The following is a 27867-nucleotide window of genomic DNA, read 5'->3' on the forward strand; positions in this document are numbered from 1 at the left end:
GTTAAACGGCCCTTACTGTATTGGTCCGGTTCATTAAGACTGGCCTGCAAAACGTCAGTCTTAATCAGGGCCATTGCTTTTGTTAGTAGTGATGGGCGAACCTGGACTGTAAAATTCGGGATCCGTAATACCTAGCATTTGTGCATAGACCCCAAACACTGAGGTCTCAGGGAATTCCGTGTAAGGCTATGTGGGCACGTGGTGTATTTGCATGCAGTTACGCTGCAATCTGCACCGCAGTGTAACTGCATGCATCCTGCGTCCCCAGCATAATCTATGAAGATTATGCAGGAGACGTGCGCACGTGGCGTATTAGAGCGCAGCACTTCGGCTGCTGCCCGAAGCGCACGTTCTAAGAAGTGACATGTCACTTATTCCGTGCGCTCTGCATGCATCCCCTGCTCTGTCTATGGGAGGGGCTGCACTCTGAGCGCATGAAATCGGCTTTGTTTTTTCATTACGTACTCTTTCTGCAGCGATTTGAAGCGCACGTGTGCTGTTCAAATCGCTGCAGAAATTTCTGCAGGGACAGAATGCTACGTGCGCACATAGCCTAAAAATCCAGATTCGGCCACCTGGATAATTTAAAATAAATAAAGAAAAAAAAGAAATAAAATAGGGTATAAACCAGGATTAATTAATTAATTGCACTTAGAATTCTTTTACCCCATTTTACAGTACATTGTATGGTGAAATAAATGGTGTCTTTCAGAACTTCAACTTGTCCCACATAAAAATAAGCCTTCACACATCTTTATTGATTGAACAAGTTATTGAAAAAAGGGGGACCCCCCCAAAGAAAAGAAAACTAAATTTAAGCACAAAAATTAAATCTGTCACAAGGTTTTTGCTACCCTGGGAGCAGCATAATGTAGAGACAGAGACCCTGATTCCAGCAATGTCACTTACTGAGCTGTTTTCTTTCATTTTGATAAACTCAATGTTTTCTCTGTTGCAGCACTAGCAGTTATACGGAGCTCATAAATATGCTGGACTACCTGATAACTTTAACATTGATGACATATCCTAGGATGGATCATCAATGTCTAATAATTGTGGGGGGAGACACCTGGTACCTCAGGGGGATCAGTGGTTTCCGAAACAGTTGGCTTGAAGTACTAAGTTATGGAGTTGCACAGTTCTGTCAACTGTGTAGTGGCTGCAGCTGGGTACTGCATATCCACCCCTTATTCAAATCAACAAGGATTGGATGATCAGTACCCAGCCACAGTCGCTATTCTGTTGACAGGGCTGTGATGTGCATCTCTGTAATGGAGTGGTTGTAATTGGTTGTGAGCCGGGTGTCGCTCCATCCCCCCTAACGATTAGACATCAATGCTCTATCCTAAGTATGTCAACAAAGTTATAAGTCACACACAACACCTTTAAAGGGACTCTTTCACATGAAAAAACACTTAATCTGCAGATATGGAGTTAATGTGCAAGTCAATCGCGTTTTGAACCGGCCTAGTGCTGACACTTTAAGCCCTGCTACCGGGAGGAAAAAAAAAAAAAAAAAAGTTTAATCCTCTTGCAGCAGTCTGATTTCAGTCACCGGTCTGTGCATTGAGAGCAGTGACTATAACCATGACCCCGCACTCACTGACAGCTCGCTCTGCATTAGCACCAGCTGTCAGTCAGTGCAGGGCGCGGTTACAGTCGCTGCACTCAATACACAGAGCGATGACTGAACCCACGCCGTCCCGATGAATGAAACCCGAACACTGCTGGGAGGATTAAACTTAGCAGGGCTCAAAGGGTCGACACTAGGCAGGTTCAGAATGTTATTAACCCCATATCTGCAGGTTATAGCATTTTTTTATGTGACAGATTCCCTATAAAAATAGCTACATTTTCATCTCATTGAAGAATGTAAGTAAACACTAAATGGTCTTTAGAAATACTTTTTCTTTTTATGCAGTAGTGCTATGGTTGTGCAAACTGAGCTATGTAACTTGGTTTAGGAAGATTTAGTATGAGGAAGATTCATCCAGTAGATTTGTTGCAGGAAGTTCTACGAGCGTTGGATTCATCTGAATGGGGCTGCAGAAACAGCCACGTCCGTCCAGGTGGATAGAACTGAAAATTGGAAGCATGTTTTGGTTTGTGTAGCCCTTTATTAGCAACTAAAATAGAAGGTATTTGTTGTACAACACTGGTAATAACTGACTATATATGAATTGTATTATATTCTAATACAGGATAAAGGAGAATTTATAAATGCATTTTTTTTTAATAAAAAGCTTCCACCCTTTATTTTTATAATTTTGTTTTACAACTTGAAAAACTATTCTGAAAGCTGAGTACATGTGCACATATCTGCAAACAGTGCAAATTTAGGTTATGGTAAAGGCTAACTCATTCCACGTGACTAACATTTTGTAATCGTCTGCCACCGCTTGTAAGTCTTAGTTCACAAACACTTTGACACAACTTTATTTCTTATACCATAACCAAGACAGCAAATCCTGTATTTATTGGCGTCGAAAAAGATAGAAGAAAATTAAAAGCGAGGACTACACCTAAAAGAAAAAGAAGGGGTTTCTGAACTTGGTTAAGGCTCCTTATAACCCACAGAGCAGAGCTGGACTGTGCTGTTGCTTGGCTATGGCCCCGTGGACAGAAAGAAAAAGGTTGTGTCAGCATAGTGTTTCCAGGTGGCATCCCTGAGTGTTCAGTGGCTCAATGCACTACAAGTGCCCCAGCAGCATAACTCACTGAACTGTCCTGCCAGCTCCGGCACTGGCTAGACTGAGCATAGTTCAAGAATGAGAAGCTCATGTTAACTCCACTCTTCTGAAGCTCTGTCGCAGCCTTAAAGAAAAACAGCAAACATTAGTGTATATATAACATCAGGGAAACAGACTTCACATCACTGCCAACATTAACCTTTGTGTTCTTGTATAATCGTGGGTCTTATCATATAAGATAAAGATCAGGCCATTAATGTTTGTAAGCTAATTATTGAAACTGCCACGAACTAGTAAATCAAAGGTCAAAGCAGTAGTCGAAGGGTCATTTTACATGTGAGAACACATGATAAATACAACTGCCCATGAACAATGGAAAGAGTTAACTTTCTGTTTTTGCATTTTTAATTTTTCTTTTGTAAAACCGGTTACTTTTGACATTGCATGTCTTTTCTTTTGTCTCCTCTACTGATGGTCAATAGATGTCTGTTCATACGGGATGTATCTCTGACAAACAAAAAGTCCATTAGAAAAGATTTGATCATTGACAAAAGAGCAAATTCTCACTCACCATACAATCATTACAAATGTTTACATCCAATGGTGTCAACTTTCACTTGACAATAATAATATACTTAATAGTAAAAAGCACTTAAAAGGGGGTGTCTGGGACTTTAACATTGATGACCTATCCTAAATGAACTGCATTTTTGTATTAAAGTCATAAAAGTTAACTATATAAATTTGATATCGACTTGCAATATTTTTGTTCAAATCCGTAGTTAGTCAAAAATAGTGTGATTTTTGGTGCGTTCCGGCCAGCCCAATATGGGTGTAATGTGGGCAGGACAGAATGTGGTCATGCCCACTAGTCAAATTTATCAGAAGCTATACCGCTAAAGTAAAGCTGGAGTACAAGTCTGGTGTTGGCACATGCTGGGTACCAGTTGCACTTATATCATTATGTGGCGATGGCTACTTAAAGAGAACCGGTCATCAGATTTTTACCTATTAAACTAAAAGAATCCCCTTCTGCAGCTCCTGGGCTGCATTCTAAGGCTATGTGTCCACGGTAGAATGTACCTGCGGATTTTTCTGCATGAAAATCCGCGACTTTTGCGGCAAATCCGCACCTTATTTTTGCCGCGGATTTTTTTTTTTTTCCCCATTCTATACCCAAAATCCGCAACAATAATTGACATGCTGCAGATTTTTCCGGATCAAAATCCGCGGCAAATCCGTCGCGGAAAAATCCACAGCATTTCCAAAATGCCATTGAAATGGCTTGGAAGTGCCGCTGCTGCAGATTTTCGGAAAATCCGCGGTAAATCCGCAGCAAAATCCGCAGTAAATCCGCAGCGTGGACACATGGCCTAAGAAGGTGCATCTTGTCCCTGACTCCCCGTCCAGACCCCAAAAATAACTTTATAAAACTTGGCTGTTAGGTATGCTAATTACATTGGTTGGCCAGATGAGCGGGCTCATTTTCTCCTCCTGTCTCCCCCTCCTGCTGCTAAAACGCCATCCTCCTTCCTTGATTGACGGGATGACGCCTCCGTCATCCTCCTCATCGCATTTTTATATCTTGCTCCTGTGCAGATAGGTCTGCTCACGCAGGCGCAGGTCGCTCTGCCATATCACGGGCAGAGCAGAAAACACAGCTGCCCTAGCTTGAGTCAGTGAGCTAAATGCGCAGGCGCGAGATTATGGGTGGGTTCGAGTATGGCGCTGGTGACGTTGGCGCTGTGCATGACCTCACCAGCACCATGCTCATACCCGCCCATAATCTCGTGTCTGTGCATTTAGCTCACTGCCGCGAGCGAGGACAGCTATGTTTTCTGCCCTGCCCGTGATACAGCAGAGTGAACTGCGCCTGCGCGAGCAGACCTAACTGCACAGGTGCGAGATTTAAAAATGCAACGAGGAGGATGACGAAGGAGTCATCCCATCAATCAAGGAAGGAGGACGGCGATCAGCGGCAGGAGGGGGAGACAGGAGAAGAAAATGCGCCCGCCCATCTGGCCAACCAAGGTAATTAGCATAACTAATGGCCAAGTTTTACAAAGTTATTTCTGGGGTCTGGAAGGGGAGTCAGGGCCAAGGTGCACCTTCATACAATGCAGCCCAGGAGCTGCAGAACGTAATACTTTTAGTTTAATAGGTAAAAAATCTGATGACAGGTTCCCTTTAAAGGGAATCTGTCACCAGGTATTTGCTCCCCCATCTGAGAGCAGTATAATGTAGAGCCAGAGACCCTGATTTCTGCAATGCGTTAGTTACTGAACTGTTTACTGTCATTTTGAGAAAATCAATGTTTTCTCCGCTGCAGATCCAGCAGTTATACAGAGCTCATGAATATGCTGGACTACCTGGCAGCAGACCAAGTAGTCCTCTAATGCTAATCTAGTGCTGATTAAACAGTGATTTTACCAAGACTACTCTAAGCTGCCCAGTAAGTTACATATTGCTGGAATCAGGGTCTCAGTCTCTAGATTATGCTGCTCTCAGATTATGTGGCAAAAACTTTGTGACAGATTCTCTTTAATGAATCAGGTTAATGTACTCCAGAGACATCTTTATGTTTGGGGTGTGCTACACCAGTCTTCATGAAATTGCCCCCTTTATCTGTGCAGCATGTGAATAGCCTAAAATTAAATGTCAAAAATATTTAAAAAAAAAAAAAAAAAAAAAAAAATGCTTTTTTTTCCATTTCTTTACTTTCTCTCACCATAAAAAGTTTTAAAAACAGTTAGTTAAAAGAATTATATGTACGTACCCTAAAAATGTGCCACTGACAAATATAACTTTTCACACAAAAACAAGCCCTCCTTTAGCTACGTTGCACAAAAATATAATATTCTGGCTACTGAAATAAAAATGCTGTGGACTAATGGATACAAAAGTAAAAAAGCATGATGTCACCAAAGGTCCTTAACCAGTTTTAACCTTGGAATCAAAATGCTCGGGATCCCTAAGAGAGTGGGGGGCCTAGGAAATTCCCCAGTTCACCTCCCAAATGCTGGTCCTGACTGTAACTAGGGTTTATATTTCAAGCCTTCTGCAGAAATCCTGTAAGTCATGTTAGGTCTTATATTCTGGGTTTCATGTATTATTGTACCTTTAATTAGTATATGGTAGATTTATAATATTATGCTATAAGATCACTGTTTGATAAATACGTGGATATTCTTTCTACTTAGTTCTATTTTTAACTTCAGACCAATTTTTTTATTGTTTTTGAATAAAATAGTAATTTTTATATCCTTATGACTCCTTAGTTCTTCATGTTTTGGAGCAATGTCAGTGAGTTGCTATTTCTACACTAAGGTGTGTTTATATTACTGATACATATGCATTTCTAGAGCTTTATTAGTAACAGTCAATAAGTAGCTGAGACCCATAGTGACACCGGGTCAGTTCTGAGCTGATGGCACTACTGGATATTTTCCAGTTTCAAAAAGGGAAGAAGTATGATGTGTCTCATCTGCACCAAGTTTCTTTTGCAGACAACTGTCTATTGTCCTTAGTGGTGCCCATTTCTTGGTTCTTCTTCAACCTTGAACAGCACATCCTGAAACCCCAGTCTGCTGTGAAGTCTTTGCCTGAGCGAGACCTTGTTGATGCAGTATAGCTACTATAAATATTTGTATGTTGAGTGTTACAGTGTATATGTGCACCTACATGTCATATTAAAAGTTTTGCTGGCCTTTGTTTTAGGTTTTGCTTTGACGTTTTAGGTCTTGGGGAGACCTTGATGCAGAATAACCCCTTTGTGTTTTGTTACTTGATCAGTCTTGCCATTTTGTATAAACTGTGAAATGAAATGGTCTTCCACAACCTCATATTCATAGCAGAATTTGGCCATTTCACATTATTGACAGATGACAGACTCCGCTTTATGACTGTTTCAAAATACATATGAAAATGATGATCATAATCATCCGTTAGAAGAATTGGTAACTGATACACCTGGTTATAAACATACACTTTGTGTTGGTGTACCTAGGATTGATGCGGTGTTCAAGGCAAAGGTGATCACAACAAGGATTGATTTGGTGTAGATTTCTAATTTGTTTATTCAATTTAACAAAATGCAAACTATTAACAAATCCACTTCAGAAAACATTGCAACTTTTCAGCATCTTCCCAAACTAGCCTAAAACGTTTGCACAATCCTGTAAATATGGCATCGCCACAACTGAGCTGATCCATGGAATGAAGATAACCGTTCGTCTTTGCAGCGCAGGTGAATGGTGTAAAAGATAAAAAGTAAAAAAACACACAATAGCAGATGATTGGGGTTTTTTTTTTAGTTTTTTTTTTTTTTAAATAAAAGTTGGTTAAGTTCTGTGTACCTTAAAATAGTGCTTCTAAAACACAACTCATTCCACACAAAAAAACAAAAAAAAACCAAACAAACATTGAAGCCTTCCTACAAATACATTTAAAGGGAAAATAAAAATGTTATTCTTGAATGCGATACTGGAAAACAAATTCTTCGTCATATTAAAAACGTACAATAGTGTAGAATGAGGATACTCACGTTTAATAACACCCCAATGGGGTGTCTTCCACATATAGTATTATGATACTTCTTCAAGTAATTACTAAATGGCACAGGGTCTAGTTGTTCTATAATACTCATACCCTGAAACAGAGAAAATAGAATTCTCATTATGCCAGCTTAGGATTGGGAAATGTTCTTTATAAGTTTAACCAAACTATATTTTATAGTGACGATAAAAGACATCCATATTAGTACGATGGACATGAACAACATGGGGTTATCTGAGAATCATCGCAGCATGTTTGCACTTGAGCACCCCACCTACCAGAATTAATACTAAGAGGTTGGAGGAGGGCTGTCACAACGATAATGGTGTATCTCTGGATAGACTGAATTTGGAACTGCAGTTAAATTCTTATATTAACTGAATCATTCTTGCATTTAGAAGTCACCAACATCTTTAGATTAAAAGTTGCACTATTTAATAAGAACATTAAATGTATGTTGTGCTGTCTGCAGAGGTAGAAGCAGGTTTCTTGGCATCAGACGCCCTCCCACTTCCTTTGTGACTACTGAATTTTATGATTAATACAGGGAATTAAATAAAATATGTAAATTGCCTCTTCAGAAAGGAGTACTTAAACTCTGGTGCCACCTACTGGAAGTAGAAATCCTAAAAGTCAGTATTGGTCATTTACCGAGCCTTGCCATGTGGGCTTAGAGATTCTGATTTGAATTTTATCCTATTTGCTGACGTGTTTCATGGCTTTTTCCCCCCCTCAGTGCAAAGCAGATATCTGATTTGGCTGTATGAGAGGCCACTGACTGGGATCGAAGGCCCAACGTCTGCCCCTGTAGAGACACACATGCCAGAGGCAACTTGCATTGGTAATTTCCAGGAGGAGCAAAGCATAGCCTACAAGTCCAATCCAAAAAGTACAAAACTGGATTCTCCAATAAAAATTCAGAAAATAAAATTGTCACATAGCAGGTCAACATCCACCTGCAATGTGACCATTTAATTTTATGGATTGAAATAAATAAAATAGCATTTTTTTTAATTGAAAAATCCAGTTTTGTACTTTCTGGATTGGATCTACTCACCCATGAGCCGATGGGATTTTACTAGATCTCTCTCCATATATTTTACGGCTGACATCCATGTAAATTGGAGGTAAGTATGTATATACTTCAACTTTGAAATGGGCTAAGTGTCTCCTTACACTGGCATGTCACGCTCTACAAGCAGACTTAAAGGGAACCTGTCACCAGTTTTTTGCCCTGTAAGCTGAGGCCACCACCAGTGGGCTCTTATATACAGCATTCTAACATGCTGTATATAAGAGCCCAGGCCACTGTGTAGAACAGAAAAATCACTTTATAATACTCACCTAAACCGGTCGCTGCAGTGGATGTGGCTCAAATGGGCGTCTTCGTCCTCCAGTGCTGGCGCCCCCTCTTTCGGCCATCTTTGTCGCCGCCTCTGTTGTCCTTCTGATGTTGCGGTGCACGACACGTCCGACATCATACACACTTGCCGGCGTTCAGTTCCTGAGCAGGTGCACTTTGATCTGTCCTAAGCAGGGCAGATCAAAGTATTATAGTGCGCATGCACGGGAGCGGCGAGTGTGTATGACATAAACGCATCATGCACACAGGCTTCAGAAGGAGGACGAAGATGGCTGAAAACGGAGGCGCCGCCACGGAGGACGAAGACGCCCATTTGAGCTACATCCACCACAGCAACTGGTTTAGGCGAGTATTATAAAGTGATTTTTACGTTCTACACAGCGGTCTGGGCTCTTATATACAGTACTAGAAGGTGGCCCGATTCTACGCATCGGGTATTCTAGAATTTACGTATTGTGTAGTTCATGTATGATTTTTGTTATATATATATATATATATATATATATATAGATGTTGTTGTGTGTAGTTACCAAGTGTTTGTGTAGGGCGCTGTACATGTTCTGAGTGTCGCGGGGGGTGAGAGCGGTGTTGTATGTGTGTTGCGTGTGTTGCGTTGTTTGTGGAGCGCTGTGTGTCTGTAGCGTTGTGTGTGTGTGTGTGTTGTGCGGTTTGTGTGGGTGTGGTGTGTTTTGGGGGGAGGTATGTTTTGAGCAATGTGTGTGTTGTGCAGTATGTGCGTATATTTGTGTGTGCAGCGTTGTCTGTGTGTGTGGGTGTCTGTGTAGGGCGTTGTTTGTGATTCCTAGTGTGTGTGTGTTGTGCAGTGCGCGTGTGTGTGTGTGTTGGGGGGAGGTGTGCACCTCCCATCGTGCTCCATCCCCCATGCTGCGCACCCCCCATCGTGCTGCATCCCCCATGCTGCGCACTCCCAAACGTGGTCCATCCGCCATGCTGCGCACTCCCAAACGTGCTCCATCCGCCATACTGTGCACTCCCCATCGTGCTGCATCCCCCATGCTGCGCACTCCCAAACGTGCTCCATCCGCCATGCTGCGCACTCCCCATCGTGCTCTATCCGCCATGCTGCACACTCCCAAACGTGCTCCATCCGCCATGCTGCGCACTCCCAAATGTGCTCCATCCGCCATGCTGCGCACCCCCTATCATGCTCCATCCGCCATGCTGCGCACTCCCAAACGTGCTCCACCCGCCATGCTGCGCACTCCCAAACGTGCTCCATCCGCCATGCTGCGCACCCCCTATCATGCTCCATCCGCCATGCTGCGCACTCCCAAACGTGCTCCACCCGCCATGCTGCGCACTCCCAAACGTGCTCCATCCGCCATGCTGCGCACTCCCAAACGTGGTCCATCCGCCATGCTGCGCACTCCCAAACGTGGTCCATCCGCCATGCTGCGCACTCCCAAACGTGCTCCATCCGCCATGCTGCGCACTCCCAAACGTGCTCCATCCGCCATGCTGCGCACTCCCAAACGTGCTCCATCCGCCATGCTGCGCACTCCCCATCGTGCTCCATCCGCCATACTGCGCACTCCCCATCGTGCACCATCCGGCATGCTGCGCACTCCCAAACGTGCTCCATCCGCCATGCTGCGCACTCCCAAACGTGCTCCATCCGCCATGCTGCGCACTCCCAAACGTGCTCCATCCGCCATGCTGCGCACTCCCAAACGTGCTCCATCCGCCATGCTGCGCACTCCCAAACGTGGTCCATCCGCCATGCTGCGCACTCCCAAACGTGCTCCATCCGCCATGCTGCGCACTCCCAAACGTGCTCCATCCGCCATACTGCGCACTCCCAAATGTGCTCCATCCGCCATACTGCGCACTCCCCATCGTGCACCATCCGGCATGCTGCGCACTCCCAAACGTGCTCCATCCGTCATGCTGCGCACTCCCAAACGTGCTCCATCCGTCATGCTGCGCACTCCCAAACGTGCTCCATCCGCCATGCTGCGCACTCCCAAACGTGCTCCATCCGCCATGCTGCGCACCCCCCATCATGCTCCATCCGCTTGGGAGTGCGCAGCATGCCGGATGGTGCACGATGGGGAGTGCGCAGTATGGCGGATGGAGCACGTTTGGGAGTGCGCAGTATGGCGGATGGAGCACGTTTGGGAGTGCGCAGCATGGCGGATGGACCACGTTTGGGAGTGCGCAGCATGGCGGATGGACCACGTTTAGGAGTGCGCAGCATGGGGGATGCAGCACGATGGGGAGTCCGCAGTATGGCGGATGGAGCACGTTTGCTCAGCCTCTCTCCTTCCAGCCTCCCTCAGCATCAGCCTCCCCCTCCCAGCCTTCCCCAAGATCAGCCTCTCTGCTCCCAGCCTCCTCCAGCACGCCGTGCTCCTCTGCCGACACTCACCCACACCCGATCGCATCCACTCACCCACACAACCGATCGCATCCACTCACCCACACAACCGATCGCATCCACTCACACACACAACCGATCGCATCCACTCACACACACAACCGATCGCATCCACTCACACACACCCGATCGCATACACTCACACACACCCGATCGCATACACTCACACACACAGACACTGACGATATTGCACATACGCGCTGATACTCACAACATCCGGGGATATCACATGCTTCTGGCCATGTGATCCTCCGTCAGGTCCTGGAAGCTCACAGCACAATATCGCCGCCGAGAAGCAAGCGATATCCCAGGATGTTGTGAGTATTTGGATGCGATGTGATGTGTGTGTGTGAGTGAGTGTGATCTGATTTGTGTGTGTGTGTGTGCTGTTATGTTATGTATGTTCCGCAGCTGCAGGACCTTGATGTGTGGATGCGATGTGATGTGTGTGTGTGTGATGTGTGTGTGAGTGTGAGCCGGTGTACACTGGTAACTATGATACACATCGGGTAACTAAGGGACCTTAGTTACCCGATGTGTATAATGGTTACCAGCTTTCACGGCCTCCGTTAAGATCCCAGCATCGCAAGGTTATGTCTGGCGCTGCCGGGATCCTGACGGAGCCGGTGTAGAAGCAAGCGATATCCCAGCATGTTGTGATGTGTGGATGTGATGTGTGAGGTGTGTGTGAGAGTGAGTGTGATCTGATGTGTGTGTACTCACCTGGAAATCGGAGCCCCGTGTCAGTTGGGCCACAGCGAGCGTGCATTGCGTGAGGGGGGCGGGGCCTGCAGAGAGCCGGGGCGAGAGGCCAATCCGTGTGGGGGGGCGGGGCCATGGCGAGCCCAGCGGCCAATCAGCTTTGTGTCACCGTAAGGACACAATTTCGGAGCATGACAGACAGACAGACAGACAGACAGACAGAATAAGGCAATTATATATATAGATGTTAGAATGCTTTATATAAAGAGCCCACTGGTGGTGGCCGCAGCCTACAGGGCAAAAAACTGGCAACAGGTTCCCTTTAAATAAGATCTCTTTCTCTGCACGGAGAATAGCCAACACCCTGAAACATGTTTGCAAATAGAGATTCTAGTTTTTATCATAAATCATGTGACAAGGCTCATTAAAGGGGTCAAAATTGAGTTTTAGTTTTTCCTATTTCCAGAAGGTGGCACCAGAGTTCAAGTCCTCTTCCTCTCTTAATCATCAATTTGCATATTTCATTGTCCAGTGGAGTATTGTATAGCCTATAAAAGTCACCTTACTCTGGCATGTCACTACACAAGGAGAGATGTTACCCGAGGGGATTAAATGAAGATTAATACAATGTGAACATCATGTTCAGCTTCCAGATTGGAAAAATTCCACCGCAAACATATTAACACCCCATTTTAGACCACCAGGGAACAAAACATTACCCCCTGCAATATACTTCAAATCACTATTCATTGAAGGAATTTTCCCTATCTGGTATAGGGATAGTAAATTGAAGAAATGTCTGTGATTCTTTGAGGATAGCATATGCTGAAAAGGATGCAGGTTGGACCCATACTGAAAAAGATGCAGCTTGGGTGTAGCCTTACATCCCCTTCTCTGTAATGCAGTGCTCCAGCCACTCTGAGCTGTGCAGGATCAGTCATCCCCATTCACTTGGCTGGGATTTTACCTACTGAACAGAGAAGTGCTGTGTGAGAAGCACAAGTGTGCAGGGTAAAACATTGACGGGGACATGTACCATGACCCCTTTACTCTTAGGACCTGTGGTGTTCCCAGAGGTCAGCCCACCAACTGGTCACTGATCATAGTGATAGCATATTCTAGTGAAACACCATCCCTTTATGAGATGGGAAAACCTTTTTCTACAATAGTTTATTTTCTCTTCTATTCTGTGATCTGAAAGTATGGTACCATCTTAGTCTAAATATTTCAGCTGTCTAAACTTACAATACAGATAAATATTAGGAGTAACAAGTAACACACTGACTCTTACCATTTTGTCTAAGTTTTCAATTGACCTATAGATTTCTCCTTGAGATTCATCATAATATGTATAACGAAAACGTTGTCCTGTAAAAGTAAGTTAATTTGATAAATGCTAATATAAGCAGATCATAACCATGCACCATTTAACTTGCTTGCAGAATGTCCCACGCGTGCCCAGTTATTTTCAGAACTGCCATAAATGTGAATGGAGAGTTGTGCCTGTGGGGCCACCATTCTGGTTACAGGTGCAGTGAAAAGGGTTAGGGGTTGCCTTGTTTTCTCGAAGTAGAGGCTCCCACAAGTAGGACCGGATCCATTTACAAACTTATGCACTGTGCATATGCTAGAAATAGCTCAGTCGCGCTACAGCAAATGTCAGACAATAAAATCTTGAACTGCAGTTTATTGGTTTAACTCTACTTTATTGATTAAAAAAAAAAAAAGTTGTGATGAGTTTTTTGGGGGGGGGGGGGGTCACACTGACCCTGTTGTATGTAATAAAAGAGTTGTAGATTTGAACTGACTAAAGGGGTCAGAGTGATCCCAAAATACATCATTACAACTTCAATCAAAGAAAATAAAGATCTAATGTCGGCAGTATCTTCATTTTCTATCCTCGCTAAGAATGTAACTAGTCACTACAGTGGTACAGCCTCAGCTTGGAGGTCGGAGAAGTTTTTGTTTCTTTTTACCATTTATCCAGGTTTTTCTTGTGTCTAAGGCTATGTGCGCACGTTGCGTACAGTCACTGCAGAATTTTCTGCAGCAATCTGAAGAGCACATGTGCGCTTCAAATCGCTGCAGAAAATGTCCGTAGAGAAAAAAAAAAAAGCCGATTCCATGCGCTCTGCCTGCAGCTCCTGCCATAGACAGAGCAGGAGCTGCCGGCAAAGCACACGGAAGAAGTGACATGTCACTTCTTGAACGCAGCGCTTCGGGCAACAGCCGAAGCGCTGTGCTCTAAGACGCCACGTGCGCACGGCCCCTGCACAATCTCCATAGACTGTGCAGGGGACGCAGGACGCATGCAGTTACGCTGCGCTACAAAGCGCAGCGTAACTGCATGAATTACGCACACGTGCGCACATAGCCTAACAGCTGCTAAAATAGTTCATGAACTCATTGTGACATTAAGAGCACAGAAATTGTTGTCCTGCCTTGGTGAATGCCAGAACTTGATGTAGCTGGATAAGGACTTTATTCTTTTTTTTAACTTAACAGTATTTTTCAGGGGCACAGTTTTGGCATTACTTATAAACCCCTTTCCCTCTTTTACACTATTTAGAAGCAATTCTAAAAAGTTGAAAAGTTCATCAACTCATCCACCGTTGAATGGTTGACTGGCAGTTTTCTGAGACGAAAAAGTCAAGAAAATGGTAAAGTCAGCAATCAAATTGTTAAAATTTACTGCAGCTTTTATTTAATCAGGTTAAGACGTTTAAATTGAAATGCTGCTTCATGTATGTAGAAATTAGCTAACATGTTTCAGGCCATTGTCCAGTTGAAAATTACTATACTACAGCTAAGGCCTAAGCCACATAGCATGAAAATCGGGAGCAAGTGGAGTTCAATAATAAAAAAAAAAAAAAAAAAAAAAAAAAAAAAAAAAAAATCGCATTCCACTCGGACCAGTATTAGTTTATGTCAGCACCCATGTGCGATTATTTTCTCAGCCCCAAACGGACCGAGAAAACAATTGCAGCATGCTGCGACTGCAATGTGAGCATTGTTTCTCTCGCACCCTTTCAAGTCTATGGGGTGAGAGAAAAATCGCACTGCACTCGCAGTACACTGGTGTACCACGAGTGCAGGGTGAAAATGGCAATAGCCGGCAATGGAGGAGAGAAGGAGATAAATCCCTCCCTCCCCTCCTCCGAGCCGGCCCGGCCCTCTGCAGCGCCGCCCCGCCCCGCGCAGCTGAGATCCTCTGGCACGATTGGACCTCAGTCGCAGGGACACTCGCATGGCAGTCTGCTCTGCTGTGCTGCCAGCGTGAGCCGAGTATTATGCGAGGATCGCAGTAATCCCCGTGTGGCCCCAGCCTAAGAGCCATAGTTTAAGTACAACTTTTATACCAAGTACTAAGAAGTAATGGTCACTATTGTCTATGGAAGAAAGAGTCAAGTGGTACAAATTTGGAGAGGCAACTCCAGCTGTTCATATTCTGCAGATATGCTGTCAGATGAATTGAGGGGTGAAGGGGGGCACAGAAATGGCAGAGAGTTACATTGAAAGCTTGTGACAACTTCTGACTTCCTGCCAGTCACAAATTACGTGCACAAGATACCATCATGAGACAGGAGCAGTGCCATAAATAATGGGGGAGGGGGGCTATCAATTAAGGCACGATTCCAGCGCTGGAAAAAAAAAAACAAAAACAAAAAAACCTGCTGGAGCGGTGCTTTATCAAGACAGCATGTTTCCTAATAGAATTAAACTCAGACCTTCACCTAACCACAAACCAAGGAAGTGGCCCTGTACAAAATCTAGTTGAGTCCCTCTGTTTTATGGCTTGTGTAGCTTTAATGTGGCAGACCACTAGAGATTTCAAATGTCTAAACAACTTGACTTTGACGGTTGAGATGAAGGTTGTCATTCTGGGTGACAATAACATAAGATAATTGTGTGATTTGCAGTGGTGTCAGATATAGGATACGCACCTATCTCAATAACCAGGTCTTGTGAATTGAGAGGAGGTCGCACAAGAAACAACTCTTCATTCACTATTAGGGGCGTTCTGACAATAGCTGAGCACACCAGTCTTCATAAATTTCAAATAGTCAATGTTTTCGTATTCCTTTACAGCTTGCACCATTACACTTATTCAATACTGCTAAATTATATTGACCTATTTAGTTTTTTACAATAATTTTCTTCATGAGAAAATCCTTTTAAAGGCCAAATTTGAAGCCTAATCACAGCATAAGTTTAAAACAAACAAAAAACTCCTTTCCTTTTGTCACTAGTTTTCCAATGGCAATAAGCAATACATTAAAAAGAGGTTATCTGGGACCACTTATTTTCTTATTCACCTAAGAACGAACAGCCATGTAGTTGCTAGCTACCTGCCTGTTGTGCTCGATGCCAATCTCTGCCGGCACAGAACAGTGACAGACCACTCCTGCTGGTGATTCAGAGTCTTCTGCTGACATGTGTACAGACCAGAGGTTTGTCCTCCACTCTGTTCTGTTGACAAAGTGGGACTGCAGACATCATGCTTATTGACAGCTGCCTGTCTGCTGCCTAACTGTGGGGAGACGGCTGTCAAGCTGCAGGATGACGGCAGGTATGCCCCATTGGAAAAATAGCCAAGAAGAGCTGCGCCGCTGCAATGGAGCAGCTGAATCTCAGTGACCACTCTGTGCTTGCACTGGGTAGAGCAGGCAGGTGTCATGCACGGACCAGAATATGTCTGTACAGAACGCGTGACACGCAATCAGGTTCACGATACAACAGAGGTCCCTGATGTTAGGGAGAGGGGTGAGAGGGCACCTCCTACACTCACCTCAAACTGACTCCTGAGCTCCCTAGAGTCCCTATACAGGTTCTTTCAACCTGTCGGCAAACAGGATACCTGGGTCTCCCAGCTGGCCCTAAACTCACCCTGTTTAGTGAGTAGCCCAACTAGTACGCTAGACTCACCACTCAACTAATAAACACGGAGGGAAAGCAAAGACAGACCGGGGGAATAAACAGAAGGATACAAAACCCAAACTTCACCGTAGCAGACAGACGCTATAGTAACAGGTGGATGGGCACAGGAGAATACCTCAGCAGTTCCTTCCACCAGGCTGGCCAAAGTAGAAATGGATTCTAACAGCAGCAGGGTCTGCTGGGAAAGCTCCAGTATTTAGCCTAAATGGGTGTGGCCTCACAGCAGCAACAGCTGACCTGCCCTGCTCAGAGCTGCTGGCAACAAAAACCTCAAATTAACTCATGAGACGCCAAAGGAAAGGAAACGCTGTTTAAATGAGGAGACTAGATGGAGATGGGAGGCTTCAGTCCGTAGGCTGTAACCACTAGTCTCAAAACAGCAGGGAAACAACCGTGACAGTAGGTGATTAATAATTATCTGCTTGATTATAGTTGTTTTTTTGCTTTTTTTTTTTTTTTTTAACTGTAATGCCTGCTTTACACGAGTCGATCTATCGTGCGATAGCACAAGCGATCGTACCCGCCCCCATCGTTTTTGCGTCACAGGCAAATCGCTGCCCGTGGCGCACAAACGCGTTTAACCCCCGTCACACGCACTTACCTTCCGGACGACCTCGCTGTGGGCGACGAACTTCCACTTCCTGAAGTGGGAGGGATGTTCGGCATCACAGCAACGTCAAACAGCAACAGGCCAATAGAAGTGGAGGGGCGGAGATGAGTAGAATGAAAACATCCCGCCCACCTCCTTGCTTCCACATAGCCGGCGGGTGCCGCGGGACGCAGGTAAGCGGTGTTCATCGCTCTCGTGGTGTCACACGGAGCAACGTGTGCTGCCACGGAAACGAACATCCGGCGCCATTTTAAATAAACAATATTTTGAAACTGAGCGACGAGTACACGACTCACGATTTGTGAACCATACTGCGTCGCTCAGAGGTGTTACATGAGAAGACGTCGTGAACGATGCCAGATGTGCGTCACGAAAACCGTGACCCCGACGATGCATAGCACGATAGCTTGTCTCGTGTAAAGCACCCTTAAGTCTAAAAACTAATTCTGGACAACCCATGGTCTTAGATTGTTAAAAGGATGGTATTGCAAAAAAAAAACAAAAAAAAAACTCCCCCACATTTTAATCAATTGATCTTGGAATAATAATAAGTTCCACAATTGGATGCATTACCCCTTCACCCCTGGGCGATTCTCTTTTTTTCCCCCCCTCACCTTTTTCCAAGAGCCACATTTTTTTTTGTAAACATAACCATATGAGTAGTGATGGGCAGACGTGGACTGTAAAAGTCCAGATTTGTGAGTGTTTAAAAGTACCCAAGCACCGACCCTGGGCTTGAGTTCTCAGGAACTCCGGGTAACGATCTGGGTCCAGCAACTCGAGTAATTAGAAAAAAATAAATAAATAACAAAAAATAAAGAAATATAAGAGGAAAGCAGGCGCATTATACATATAGAGTCTCTCGTGCAGCTGTTCACTGCTTCTGGGCCGCTCATTATCCTTCATCCATATGCACTGCTTTCCCTACGCCCTGGCAGTCTGTGTCTGATTGGTTGGAGTCAGACATGCCCCCACCATGTGTGATAGTGTGCCTGACTGCTTTCAATCAGAGACGTTGTCTGTGTGTCTATATTGGCGTAAGAAAAATAAAAAAAACTGGCGTATGGTCCTCTCATATTATGCTACCCAGCACAGAAAGCATACGGCTAAAAGCTGCCTCTCCTGCAATGTATCAAAATAAAAGGGACCGCATGCTGCTTTTAAAACTTATTTAAATAACTAATTAAAAAACAAAAAACGGCATGCGGTCCCCTTTTCCCAATTTTGATACCCAGCCATTATAAAGTAGACAGCTCAGGGCTGGAATCCTCAGGATGGGGAGATCCATGCTTATCTTTACTAAGGTGGGTCCGGAGATAGCGCTATGCGCAGACGCCAACTCTGACACCATGTTAGTAAAGAGGTTAAGAAATACTTCTAGTTGCTACTGCAGACATAAAAGGAAATGGCGGTGACAAAAGGAAGAAAGGCAAGGCCAGCATAAAGGGATGGATGAAGCATGCAAGAGCTGACCCACATAGTCCCGCCCCAATGCACGCGCCAAACGAGCAGTGCATTTCTGGAACTTGGATTTTTCAGCAAACATCCAATATGTGAACAGAAGGTATGATTGCAGTCAGCATTCTAGCGCCAGTATGGCATTGGCTTTACTTGATAGATGACAATTCTGATGGTTGTTTCCCTTAAAATGTATTTTATTATGATTTTATGTGATATACAAACACTAAGGCTATGTGCGCACGTGTGCGTATTGCATGCAGTTACGCTGCGTTCTGCACCGCAGCGTAACTGCATGCATCCTGCATCCCCTGCACAGTCTATGGAGAGTGTGCAGGAGCCGTGCGCACGTGGCATATTAGAACGCAGCGATTCGGCTGCTGCCCGAATCGCTGCGTTCTAAGAAGTGACATGTCACTTCTTCCGTGCGGTTTGCATGCCGTCTATAGGGAGAGGCAGCATGCAGAGCGCACGTTCTCTGCCGGCACAATGCGCTTCAGAACGGAGCTTTTCAGCTGCGCTCTGAAGCGCACCTTTTAGGTGCGGTGCAGAGCGCACACGTGCGCACATAGCCTAAGTGTCAAGTATTTGTGAAATGTAAAGGAAATGATACATGGCTTTCTAAGGATTCCTCTAAATATAATCCTGAGTGACTAATTGCATCCAGAAGTCAAAAGTCAACTAACTAGTAAATGGACTCCACTCCACCTGTGTTTAATTTATTCTCAGTATAACTAAAGCGGCTTTGTAAAGGCCTCAGAGGTTTGTTTGAGAACATTATGGATCAAACAGCAAAAAAACAAAAGTATTAAACCAAACAGGTCAGGATAAAGTGTGGAGAAAAGTAAATCAGGGTTAGGTTATAATAAACTGCCCAAGCTCTGAACATCTCAGAGTACTGCTCAATCCATCAACCAAAAACTGAAGGAGTATGGCACAGTTGCAAACCTACATGGCCAACCACCTAATGTGACATCCCAAGCAAGGAGAGCATTAACTAAGGAAGAAGCTAAGAGGCGCAAGGTTACTCTGGAGGAGCTGAAGACATCCACAGCTCAGGTGAGAGACTGCCAACAGGACAACTAATAATCTAATAATCATATACTCCACAATCTGGCCTTTATGGAATGAGTAGCAAGAAGAAAACCATTTTTCAAAACCAGCCATGAGAATTCTTTTTTGCAGTTTACAAAAATCCGTCTAGGGGACACAACTAGCATATGAAAATATGTGCTTTGGTGCGCTGTGTGTGGTGGATAACTAACACTATCCATCACCATGAAAACACAATTCCCACCATAATACAGTGGTGACAGCATCATGCAGTGGAGATACTTTTCTTCAGCAGGGGCATGGAAGAAGCTGGTGTCAGAGTTGTTGGGAAGATGGATGGAGCTAAATACAGTGCAATCCTAGAGGAAAACCCGTTAGATGCTGCAAAAGACTTGAGAATGGGTCGCAGATTCACCTCCCACCTTTTTAAAAAGGCACTGTATTATTATTCCACGAAAAATTAATTAATATACTCTTAGTGGAACAACCCTTTTAAAGAAGGATGAGAAGTGCAGAGTACATGATATTTGAGCTTTCAAGATAAATATATATGGATGGATAGAGACCAGTGTTTATTCTGTTGATATTGATGATAATGACTAAGACTATGGGACTTGAGCAGAAGTGGCTAGAAATTATTGGACAAGATATACTAAAATATGACATTTTAGGACCAACCAACAATGCTTAATAAAAAAGTAGTCTCCAGCATATAAAATGGGATTTTCAACATGTTTTCACAAAACACCTGAACTGACTCTGGGGAGAGCTATGACTTGAGAGCTATGAGGCTATATATGCATCTGTATGAGTGAGTGCCATTTGAGGTTACTTATGAACGCACTTGCTCTTTTTATATATGTGCCTGTATACGTATATGTGCCCGCACGTGTGTGCTCTAAAAACGCACACTTCGCCCTGTGTGACCAAGTGTGTGCACACTTGTGAGATTGAGCGCGTGTGCCCTTTTGCGAGCGCACACGCACCTGTGTGAGCACATGCACGTAAGCACCCATGTGAGCGAGCACCCTGTGTATAAAATTAGGTCTGGAAATATTTGGACAGTGACAGAATATTCACAATTTGCAAGCCACTATTTTAAAATGAAACAACTGAGATGGAATTGAAATGGAGACTCACAGCTTTCATTAAAAGGAGTTAAAAAAAAATATCCTGTAAAACATTTAGGAATTGCAACCATTTTTGTATAAAGCCTCCTTCTTTCAGGGGATAAACAGTAGTAGTACAAAGTAACTTTACCATAAATAAGATGTTCAATTTTAATGGAGAATCCTTTGACTACCTGAAGTTTGGAAGCCATTGATATCACCAAACGCTGGGTTTCCTCCTTTGTGATGCTTTCCCAGGCGTTTACCGCAGCTGACTTGAGCGGTTGCTTGTTTGTGGGTCTGCTTTAAGTTTAGTTCAAGGCCATGTGCACAGAATGAGTATTTGGTGTTTTTTTTACCTCAGTATTTGTAAGCCAAAACCAGGAAAGGGTAAAAATTTCAGAAGTGGTTATGTTTTTCGATTATACTTTTCCTCTAACTCTACCCCCCCCCACCCCACCCAAAACAACTCACTATATACTCATGTGAACGTGGCCTTAAGTATGTGAAATGCACCTCGATGGGGATAAAATCTGGTGACTGACTTGGCCATGGCAAAATATTCCACTTCTTTGCCTCAAAGAACTCCTGGATCGCTTTTGCAGTATGTTTTGGGTCATTGTCAGAGTATCACCCTGCAAAAAGTATCCCCCCTGTACACTTCTGAATTCATCCGGCTGCTTCTATCTTCAGTCACAACATCAATAAACACTAGTGACCCAGTGCCACTGGAAGCCATGCATGCCTGGCCATCACACTGCCTCCACCATGCTATTCAGGGGATCATGAGCCATTCCAAGCCTGCTCCATACTTTCCTCTTCCAATCATTCTGGTACAGGTTGATCATGGTTTCATCTATCCAAAGAATACTATTCCAAAACTGGGCTGGCTTCTTTAGAGGTTTTGTTTTCAACAAAGTCTAATCTGGTCTAGTGTTGATGATTGGTTTGCACCTTGCGGTGAACACTCAGTATTTCCTCTCATGAAGTCTTCAGTTTATGGTAGACTTAGATACTGAAACACCCATATTGATTATATAACTGTATCTTGACTATGTTTGGGAAACAGCTAAACTGTATAAACTTGTGTCACTTTCAAAATATTTCTGGCCCAAACTGTAAACGCGCGCGCATGTCCCCCATCTGCTCACGCAAGTGTGTGTATTTCCCCTGTGTCCATGCGCTCGAGTGTGCATGTATGCATGTCCTCTGTGTGTATGGATGTGTATGTATCCATGTATGAATTTATGTACACGTGTGTGTCCCGTGTATGTGCATGCATGTGTTTGTGCATATATGTCTCCCGTGCCGGAGCGCATGTCACCCGTGTCGGCTCACGCGCACAACAGTGTGACATTATTTTACTGTTTTGTGGCCTATGCGAGGGCAGCGCATGCGCTCCTCTGGTCACAACAAGAGTAGAGGATGCGAAGGCGCATACGCCACCCTCGCATAGGCCACAAAACAATAAGATGTCACACTGTCTTCACAAAGATGGCGCCGGAGATGAGCGCTATGTGCAGGTGCCAACTCCGACGCCATCTTTTTGAAGAGACTAAAGGCCCCATCACACGCAGCGATATCGCTAGCGAGCGTACCCGCCCTCGTCGTTTGTGCGTCATAGACAAATTGCTGCCCATGGCGCACAATATCGTTCGGAGCAGTCACACGGACTTACCTGCCTAGCGACATCACTGTGGCAGGCGAACCGCCTCCTTTCTAAGGGGGCGGTTCGTGTGGCGTCACTAAGCGGCCACTTAATAGAAGCGGAGGGGCGGAGATGAGCGGCCGTAACATCCCGCCCACCTCCTTCCATCCTCATTGCCGGCGGCCGCAGGTAAGCTGTAGTTCGTCGTTCCCGCGGTGTCACACGTAGCGATGTGTGCTGCCTTGGGAACGCCGAGCAACCTGCAACCTCAACAATCAACGATATTTTGAAAATGAATGACGTGTCAACGATTGACGATTTGGTGAGTATTTCCCATAGTTAACGGTCGCTCGTTTGTGTCACACGCAACAATGTTGCTAACGATGCCGGATGTGCGTCACGGAATCCGTGACCCCGGCGATATATCATTAGATACGTTGTTGCGTTTGACGGGGCCTTTAGTAAATCTGTGATATACTTTAATTAGTATAAATAACAGATTTATTTTAATATTAAATAACAGTGCATTGCACAAATTTACTTTCCTATATTTCACAGAAAGTATATATCCAATCTCACAACTAAAGGTAGGTTTAGAATCAGCCTGATAGCACCAGTATAGCACTGGCTTTAATTTATATATGAAAATCCTGGTGGTTGGTCCTCTTGAATGCTTTATACAATAGCCTTTGTTGGTGATGACAGCTTCAAGATGCCTCCTGTATGGAGAGACTAGTCTCATGCATTGTTCAGGTGTGATTATGGTCCATTCTTTCACACACTTCATATCCTGGAGGATCCTTGGACTCCATCTGTGAACTCTGAGCTTTAGTTCCGGTCATAAATTTTCTATTAGATTCAAGTCAGATAACCTAGCAGCTTTATTTTCCTTTCTCTGAAATCATTTGAGTTTCCTTGGCTGTGTGTTTGGGATCATTGCATTGCTCAAATGTTCCCCTCGTTTGATCATCATCCTCCTGTAAGATGGCAACAGGTTTTTTTTGTGTTTTTTTTTTTTCTTTTAAAATCAAGAAAGTCTTTGTACATTTTGTTCATTCATGCTTCCTTCAACTACATGAAGTTTGCCAGTGCCATATGCTGAAAAACAGCCCCACACAATGTTCCCACCTCCTTCAAGATTCACTGTTCTGGTAATTTGGGATGATATGCAGTGCCTTTTGGCTTCCAAAACATGGGGTGTATTACGGCATCCAAAGACTTCAAATTTGGTGTTATCTGACCAGACTATAATAATAATAATATTTATTCATTTATATAGCGCTGTTAATTCCACAGCACTTTACATACAATGGCAACACTGTCCCCAATCTAGATTCCCTATGAGAATGTTTTTGGAATGTGGGAGGAAACCGGAGTACCCACACAAACATGGGGACAACATACAAACTCCTTGCAGGTGTTGTCCTTGGTAGGATTTGAACCCACGACCCCAGCGCTGCAAGACTTCAGTGCTAACCACTGAGCCACCGTGCCGCCCATAATCTCTTAGTATTCCACAGACATGTCTAAATGTTGTTCAGCAATCTTTAAACATGCTTGAACATACTTTTTGTTTAGCAATGGAGTCTTGCGCGGTGAGCGTGCATACAGGCCATCGAGGTCTTTCTGTAGCTCTCCACAAGTGGGTCTTGGACAACTCTTCTGATAGTTATTTTCAATCCTGTGTCTTATATCTTCCGGGGAGCACATGGTCGTGGCCGGCTTATGGTGAAATGATGTTCTATCTACTTCTGGATAATAACCCCAGCAGTGCTCATTGGACCCTTAAGTAGTTTAGAAATTCTTCTGTTAGCAATGCCAAAAAGGTTGTGAAGGTCTTGAGACAGAGCACTGGTTTTACACGAGATATTTCTTGTGAGGCACCTTTTTAAGGAGACACCTTTTAACTGGGCCATCAGTTGAATCAACTGATATTTTTCTCTAAGGCCGATGTCACACTTGCGATTGCCTTGTGTGTATCTGTCGCGGGTGGTGGGGACGCGCTCACCACGCTCGGGTCCGGAGCTTCTGCTGCTGCTCGGTGGCTCGGGCGGAGGACCGGACCCGGGGACTCGAGCAGTGCTCCTTGCCTGTGAGTTAAAAGGGATGGTTTGGTTAGGGAGATGGTTCGTGACGCCACCCATGGGATGTGGTGATGATGGCACCACCGCTGCTGGTAATGGGGATCCCGGGAGAGATGGTAGGATGCAGCTCGGATGTTGTCCCCACCGTGGGTAGGGGGGTTGGTGATCCCGGTGGTGTAACGGGGAGGCCGGATGGCTGGGGTGCAGGGACTGCGCGGCGCGGTGCCGGACGGCACTGGTGTACTCACTCAGACAATCACTGACAGAGTCATTGCTAAACCAAAACGGCCGGATGGACGGGTCCCGCAGCCGGCTGCAGTGTTGTTGTTGTGCTCTCCCCGGACGGCTGATGGTGGCTGTCTTTCCCTGCACCTTTCAGAAATGTTCTGACTCCTGTGGTTGCCCACCGGTAGTCCGCTCCCCGGCGTATAGGTGCCGTAGGAACCCGTTTTTCCCGCAGGTGCTGGCCCTTGGATCTCTAGCCTGTGGCGGTGGTTGTATATCCTCTCTGGGTGGACGGTTGCCTTCAATCGGGACTTGGTTGTTAGGAAACCCCTGGGGTTCCTGTCACACTCAGATTTGACTATTGACGGCGGCTCCAAGCCTGTTCGGGGTCAGATGGCCCTGCCTGTGTGCTTAGCTTCACTCCGTTCCCCGGTCCAGTACCGGCGGGCCGACGCCCGACCCCGGTCGTTACGGCTCTGCGGAGTTCCACCAACTCCTGCAGACGGCCACCACCGTCTGTCAACCTTGCTGTCAGTGCCTGGGCTCCTACTCAGACACCTCAAGTGTTTACTCCTCTCACTTTCACCTCCAAGACTCAACTGACACTTTTCCCGCCTCCAGGCCTGTGAACTCCTCGGTGGGTGGAGACAACCGCCTGGCTCCGCCCCACCTGGTGTGGACATCAGGCCCTGGAGGGAGGCAACAAGGGTTTTTGGTTGACTGTTGTAACTGCCTAGGGTGGGGGTATGTATGTGACTACCTGGCTAGTCCAGGGCGTGCCATATCTGGCGCGAGTTTCGCGGTGCATCACCAGTCACGGACTCACACTGTCCTCACAGGAGCGGGTCAGCTGCATAGAGATGCATGCAACCAACCGCCGCGCCTGTGAACAGAGTGCGAGTCCGTGACGGGTGATGCACCGCGAAACTCGCGCGAGATACACGCAAGGCAATCGCAAGTGTGACACCAGCCCAAGTAGCAGGATTGCTTTCTAATTACTGACGGATTTGAGCTGGTGTCCTTGACTTTCCATGCCTTTTTGTACCCGTTTCTTCATGTGTTCAATACTTTTTCCCTATGTCTCATCACTGTTACCCAACTTAATTTATTGACATCTATGGTTTGCGCTCTTAAGGGTACTTTCACACTTGCATTGAACGGTATCCGTTGCATTGAGTTGTGTAACGGATGCAACGGATGTGTTGCATATAGTGGCACAACGGATGCTGCAAAACAACGCAATTCGTTTTGATTTTTTTTTTTTTTTTTTTTTACAGTTTTACCAGCGGCAGACTATTGTAAACGATCAGCTGATCGCTCCCTGCAGCCGGCCGCCGGGTGATCAGCTGATCGCTCCCTGCAGCCGGCCGCCGGGTGATCAGCTGATCGCTCTCTGCAGCCGGCCGCCGGGTGATCAGCTGAGCGCTGTCACTTGCCGGCCGCCGGGTGATCAGCTGAGCGCTGTCACTTGCCGGCGCCCGGGCATGCCGGCGGGCGGGCGCTCAGCTGAGCGCTGTCACTTGCCGGCGCCCGGGCATGCCGGCGGGCGGGCGCTCAGCTGAGCGCTGTGACTTGCCGGCGGCCGGGCGCTCAGCTGAACGTTCGGCCACCGCGAGCCAAAATAAAGTTTGATTTTACAAAAAAAAAAAAAAGAAGAGCATGCGCAGTGGAATCCAGAGGATTCCGCTGCTCAAAATAACGTTACATGCTGCGTTCCTCCCGCTGGGCGGAAGCAACGGAGCGTCGCCCAGCGGAAGCAACGCAGGTCCTTTTGGTACAATCCGTCACCCATACAAGTCTATGGGAAACAGCGGAATCCATTAACGGATTCCGCTGTTTTCCAAAAGGGCGGATTGTAACGGAAGGAAATAAACGCAAGTGTGAAAGTACCCTTACTTGTGTGGATTGGAAAGGTTGTTACCAACATCTAGTGAGAAATTAATTTCAATTGCACCTTTATAAATATATTTACTTAGAAAATTGGGTGCTGCGGTGCTCAACAGTTTACATACCCAGCAGATTTTTTTGCTTTATTGGCCTTTTTTCAGAGAATATGAAAGATAAGACAAAATCTTTTTTTCTACTCATGGTTAGTGGTTAGGTGAAGCCATTTATTGTCAAACTACTGTGTTTTCTCTTTTTAAATCATAATGGACAACCAGAAACATGCAAATGACCTTTATCAAAAGTTCACATACTGAAGTTCTTAATATAGTGTATTGCCTCTTTTGTGGTAGTTGTGGATGAAGTTCTTTACTTTCTTAGATGGTAAAGCTGCTCATTCTTTTTGGCAAAAAGCCTCCAGTTCCTGTAAATTCCTGGGCTTTCTTGCATGAACTGCGTGCTTGAGTTCTCCCCAGAGTGGCTCAATGATATTGAGGTCAGGAGACTGAGATGGCCACTCCAGAACCTTCACTTTGTTCTGCTGTAGCCAATGACAGGTCGACTTGGCCTTGTGTTTTGGATCGTTGTCATGATGGAACGTCCAAGTACGTCCCATGCGCAGCTTCCAGGCTGATGAATTTAAATTTGCCTCCAGGATTTGCTGATAACGTGCTGCATTCATCTTTCCTTCATCTTTGACCAAGTTTCCTGTGCCTTTGTAGTTCACACATCCCCACATCCTCAGCGAGCCACCTCCGTGCTTTACAGTAAGAATGATGTTCCTTTCATCATAGGCCTTGTTGACAACTCTCCAAATCTAAAGTTTATAGCTGTGGCCAAAAAGTTTGATTTTTGTCTCATCACTCCAATTTACCTGGTTCCAGAAGTTTGGAGGCTTGTCTCTGTGCTGTTTGGTGTATTGTAGGCTATTTGTGGGTTTTTCTTTGCATCCAAAACAATTTTCCTGGCAGTTGTGGCCCGAAATTTGGGTCATTTGGATGTTTTTTGTTGTCATTATGATTTAGAAAGAGAAAACACAGTAGTTTGATAATAAATGGCTTCACCCAACCACTAACCATGAGTGGAAACAAAGATTGTGTGTTGTCATTCATATTCTTTGAAAAAAGGCCAAAAAAGCAAAAAATCTGCCG

General features: G+C 45.2%; 1 protein-coding gene across 1 annotated transcript in view; it reads right to left on the reverse strand.

Moving 5' to 3' along the window:
- Positions 1-2085: 2085 nt before the first annotated feature.
- MEMO1 (mediator of cell motility 1) overlaps positions 2086-27867 on the reverse strand; it is a 61661-nt gene continuing 35879 nt past the window's right edge. The window contains exons 4-6 of the mRNA XM_075339616.1: positions 12999-13075; positions 7234-7338; positions 2086-2814 (exon numbers count right to left, since the gene is read on the reverse strand). Of these exons, the coding sequence (XP_075195731.1) occupies positions 2683-2814; positions 7234-7338; positions 12999-13075 (314 nt within the window). The 3' untranslated portion in view covers positions 2086-2682. The remainder of the gene's footprint in view (positions 2815-7233; positions 7339-12998; positions 13076-27867) is intronic.

Source organism: Anomaloglossus baeobatrachus, chromosome 3 (genome assembly GCF_048569485.1).
Source record: "Anomaloglossus baeobatrachus isolate aAnoBae1 chromosome 3, aAnoBae1.hap1, whole genome shotgun sequence".
NCBI lineage: Eukaryota > Metazoa > Chordata > Amphibia > Anura > Aromobatidae > Anomaloglossus > Anomaloglossus baeobatrachus.